The sequence below is a fragment of the Montipora foliosa genome, chromosome 1 (genome assembly GCF_036669935.1).
Source record: "Montipora foliosa isolate CH-2021 chromosome 1, ASM3666993v2, whole genome shotgun sequence".
NCBI classification, from domain to species: Eukaryota; Metazoa; Cnidaria; class Anthozoa; order Scleractinia; family Acroporidae; genus Montipora; species Montipora foliosa.
This window is the reverse complement of record NC_090869.1, coordinates 50490038-50495037: the sequence shown is the minus strand read 5'-3', so window position 1 is coordinate 50495037 and position 5000 is coordinate 50490038. Positions and strand designations below refer to the sequence as shown.

The following is a 5000-nucleotide window of genomic DNA, read 5'->3' as shown; positions in this document are numbered from 1 at the left end:
GAAAGATTTAAAATGTACAACGAATAACAAACTCACCTAATGACCGTGGGAAATAGTTCGGCAGAGTAAACGTAAAATCCTTCAAAAGCAAACACGACGAAAAACTTGGCAATGCAGAGAGAAAATATTATTTTTCCAACCAATATTCCTGAAATAATAAAGAGAATTACACAGGCTCCTTAATATGATTCTGTGGAAGAGGAGAGTGAAGTCATAAAATTCTTCTCAGATTAGGTAATATTGTTCGGCAGTGAGGAAAGAGAAAAATTTTAATCTTTAGCAAACGATAGAGCCTTTTCACTCTTCAGGTTACTCGTCATGTTGTTCGGCCGAAACGGTTCACATACGAATGATTTTCATGTCGTCACCCTCCCTACCTTGTCGAGGGAAATAGTGCGTTCAGACTACGTTTCGCATGTAAATTTCGTTGTTGGGAGGAAATTGTTCACGCATTCAACCGACAAAATTATTCGTTTGTCAACAATAATAATGAAGGAACGAAGGAGAGATTCAGCAACTGTGTCCGCCTATAGAAGCCTGAAAAATAAAGCGATTTCAACGGAATTCAAACCCACGACCTCTTCGATGCTGGGGCAATGCTCTACCAACTGAGCTATGAAGCAACAGAGTTTAGAACAGGTCAATTTTGTTGGGCTCGTGTGTTTTCTTTCATCGAGTCTGATCTTTTCACAGGAACACATGAGCCCAACAAAACTGACCTTCTCCCAACTGTATGGCTTCATAGCAGCTGCTCAGTTTGTAGAGTATTTCACCAGCATCGTAGAGGTGATAGGTCCGAATCCTGTTGGAGTCACCTGAATTTTTCAGGTGTCTATACCAGACAATTTCTTGAATTGTCCAGATTAGCGCTCTTTTGGTAAGATTAGGGTCAAAGAGGACCCCTGACAATTCACCGACTGAGCTATAAAGCTATATGTGGATTTAAGGTCTTAATTGGCGGCATTAGAGCGTGAATAAGTACAGTGGAAGACAACCAGATATCAATCGTTTGGTATATTGTTACAAAAACGACGTAAGTGTTAGTTAATTTCAGTTTCAGACTACTAACACCAAAATGGTTCCAGTTACCTGTGTTTTGCCCATCCTTATCTAATGAGGTAAGTAAAACGGAACCAAAGGCACCGACAGCAGAGAAGAAAAGACCACAGCAAATGGTCTTCTTGCGGCCAAATCTAGCAAAAGACAAACAATTAAAAGTCATAATAAACAAAGCGAATTAAAGTTTTCACCTTACCACGGTTTTCTCAACAACCCGTCGAAATGTGCAAAGTAAATTTATATAGCGGAGTGGAGTCAGGAAAACAGAATAGTCCATTTCCGAGTTGGTGTCTGCCTCATCTTCAAAGCGAGTCTAAGTGCAAAGTCTTTCCTATAAAATTACTTTTCATTCAAATGTAAAGTAGAAGTAATTACCGTCACAGAAACTTCGCACTTAGACTCGCTTTGAAGATTTTGCTTTTGCCGTTTAAATTTTTAGCGAAGGCCAGTTAGCCAAGACACATTCACACGTAAATAATAAACACTTAATGACTGGTTCCAAGGGAAACAATTCATTTTGTTTCCCGAGAATCTCAATGGTTCCCCGAGGCGCAGCCGAGGGAAACATTTAAATTCGAGGGAAACAAAATGAACTGTTTCCCGATGACCCAGTCATCAAGTGATTTGTTATATAGCACAAAAACAAAACGTGCAACTGCAACAGCAACGGCGGTCGTCAGTCAACATTCGTGGGTAACAGTGCACTGCTACCCTCTGACGTCATAGATTTTGCACTGTTGCCCGCTCAGAGACTTTTGGCGGGAAACAGTTTTATTGTTAGATGTCATGTGACCTCGAAGTAACAATGAGAGCGCGCGCTGCTGGGGGAAAAACTCAGCTGTATAAAAAACACACCTGTTGCAGCTCCAGGCCAAAGCAGGGTAAGCCACTAGTGCAATAGTGCTTGTAATGAAGAAATTTAGGTACATATTTCCACCTACTGTTGGGGAACTGAAGGATAATCCATAATATACCATCCCGTTTACGAACCTGTTGCAAAGAAAGTCTAAAATGTAACATCACTGATTGACATTGGCTTCTTTAATGTGTACAGCACCATCATACTGATATATTAAAAGTCAAGAGGCATAAGTATGCAATTCGTGACTTTCAACATTTGTTTTTTTTGGACGCACATTTTAACGCAGGTTGCCGCTAGTCTTAGGTGGTAATGGCCTTAATACTGAGTAAGATTTCTCACCGCCAGGGCTGGAGTTCGCCTGGAGTTTTAAAGGTTCCTGATCATAATATAATTCAACTGAATCTGTTGCCACACAGTCTGGATCCCATGCAAGAGGTCATTTTTGGCCCGGATACTTGCTATGGACTTTTGCAACACTTACAGTTGATGTAGAGCCAAACTTTTTCTATGGTATATATATATTCGGAGACTTTGCTTGCCACCCTATGGAGGTTACTCCGTTTTCAACTTTACAATTGATAACAAGATGAGCTCAGTCTGCGAACTGGCCATGGAACATTGTCATCCATGAACAGGAGGGTACTCTTCCTCTTCAAAGTATCAGACAATTACCGGTCATAAATTCTCGTTAACGATGTCAATGCACTTAGCAGAATTTATGTTACCTTCAATGGGAGTCAAACTTAAAACATTAGGGAGCTTAAGCACGCGCGTTTTTGAGACGCGGGCGGCAACCGGAAGAGAGCATTTCGCGTGCCAGGACGGTGGTGTCTCCCAGATTTTTATACTAATCATCTCTAATGGCGAAAAGATACTCAGCAATTTAACTGTGGTTGTGTAAAGACAAGTTAAAAGTGAAAACAGCTCACTTCCGGTTGCCGTTCGCGTCTCAAAAACGCGCGTGCTTAAGCTCCCTACTGTCAACTTGTCGTCGGCGCTAACAGCGAGGGCAAATGAGGTGATCAGGGTTGCATGTCTCGTCTTTTCGCCAAAGGTAAATTAAACACGATTGTCTGTACCAAGAACGATTTGGCTTTAGTAGAAAAATATAACTTTACTCAAGTTTCATCGTCGATGTTTTCCCTCTGTATATATATTAACCCAAGGCTGGAAACTCTGATGAAGCACTGAATGGGAAAGATAAGCTGCTGTAAATCTGCTGTAAAGTTCAAATCGACCCAAAATTTCACTCAGACAAGGAAGATAGTGCTGCTACATGTAAAGCAAAATAAGCCAGTTTTGGAGACTTTCCGTAAACTTTTGTCTGATATAAGGATTGAAATATGTAGCAGCACTATCACCCCTGGTGTGAGTGGAATTTTGGGTCGATTTAAATTTGTTTTCTTTTTAACTTATAGCAACTTATCTTTGAATTCCCACTGCTTCATCGGAGTTTCCAACCTTTTGTTCATAGATATACAATCAGAGGGAAAACACCGTCGCTGAAAACGACCAAAAACTCAGTGATTCAGTGATTGCGTCAATCTGGCGAACCTGAGGTGATAGTCGTTCTTGGCAGTGCTCAACAGTCTTCTCAGGTTTTGCTTTTTACCGGGATTCTGACACATGCCCAGTAACGATTAGCTCTCAGTTCAACACTATTCCGACCCATGGTTGTTCATCAGCAGAACTTGTGAATGTTGATTTCGAAATTATTCCTGTCCGAAAATCCCTTTTGGCCTCTAAAACAAACCGTCCACAAACCAGTCCTCTACACAAAACCAAATACCTTCTGTATCACGCCATAGATTTTAAATTCTAAACTAACCAATTTAATAGGAGGGTGCGCCATAAAACAAACCAATAGGATTAAAACGAACTTACGCGCGCAAATTAGGTAGTGAAACTTACAAAATTAAAATGCCCTTTCAAAAAAATAATTTCGAAGCCAACTAAAGGACAAACTATTTTAGCAACCTAACTAAGCCCTTACCCATTATAAATGAGAAACGCAAGTGCTAGCTTTCCCATCTCTAGAGTGTGAACAAGGGTGACAATTATTTCGTGCTCCATTTCGGAAGTGACGAACACTTATGTCTCTTGACTGCGGTTGCGAACACTTACATCTGTCACATTTCCCAACAATCAACAAAAATTGATGGGAATAAATGATTGTTTGGAAAGAATATTATGGGGAAATACTGAATACTTCGCCCACCCCCAAGACATTAGATCACTGTGTAGAAAAGAAAGGTTACAGACAGGAAGAGGCTCATTCTGATCTTTGAGGTGCGTCAATTGCTGTTAAATAGAAACGGGAACAACGTGTGCGACACAATACCGCGTTGTTGCGCTCGATGAGACCAGACACCTAACGTCGAGTGCCTGCGAAGTTAAAGCAAACTGGCTCTCGTCCCTCGTTCTGACCATGATATCATATATATTACTATCTGTCTCGTTATCTTCTCTTGGCCTAGCGAATATATTAAAGTCATGAATTGTCCTCTAAAAACTTTATACGACTAAACAACTCAGACCATAATATCAATGACACCACGTAGCGGATGAATATCTGGCCAAAGGCAAGGTATCTTTATAGTTCCGATAGCTCCGCACCTCTAAAGCTGTAGTTAAGGGTGCGCCGGTGCACGTTTCTACTCCTCCTAGTACTAGTGTATCTAACAGATAATAATGATGCGGAACATTCTGTTTCTACTGATTCATGTACACTACTTTTAAAAAAAATTAGAATCTTGTTTTCCTCCCTATGCGGAATTCATATTGTTAGTTTTCTGCTGATTTTGGGTTGAAAATGTTCTTGTATTATTCTTAAAAGACATTTCTGTTTTAGAATGTATTGGGGTAACAATTAAAACTGTTCAGCGTCTAGATCCATCGCTTTTCGTTGCAGTCAATGCATTCTGGGAAAAATGTGGTGAATTCGAGATTTCGTCCTACCTTCTCACGAATCCAAAATATGGTGCTGCTCGCTCTCGACATTAAAGATTCTATCTACCGAGATGCACCGCGCGCAGACACGGAGGTTTCGTATGATATGGAACCGGTCAGTTTAAAACGC

General features: G+C 40.6%; 1 protein-coding gene across 6 annotated transcripts in view; it reads right to left on the bottom strand.

Annotated features, from left to right (window-relative positions):
• The window catches only part of LOC138000482 (organic cation transporter protein-like), a 39676-nt gene that overhangs the window by 11485 nt on the left and 23191 nt on the right, over positions 1 to 5000 (bottom strand). For all 6 annotated transcript variants that reach the window (XM_068846961.1, XM_068846945.1, XM_068846974.1 and 3 more), the window contains exons 6-8: positions 1915 to 2049; positions 1090 to 1193; positions 37 to 148 (exon numbers count right to left, since the gene is read on the bottom strand). In XM_068846961.1, coding sequence (XP_068703062.1) covers positions 37 to 148; positions 1090 to 1193; positions 1915 to 2049 — 351 coding nt within the window. The remainder of the gene's footprint in view (positions 1 to 36; positions 149 to 1089; positions 1194 to 1914; positions 2050 to 5000) is intronic.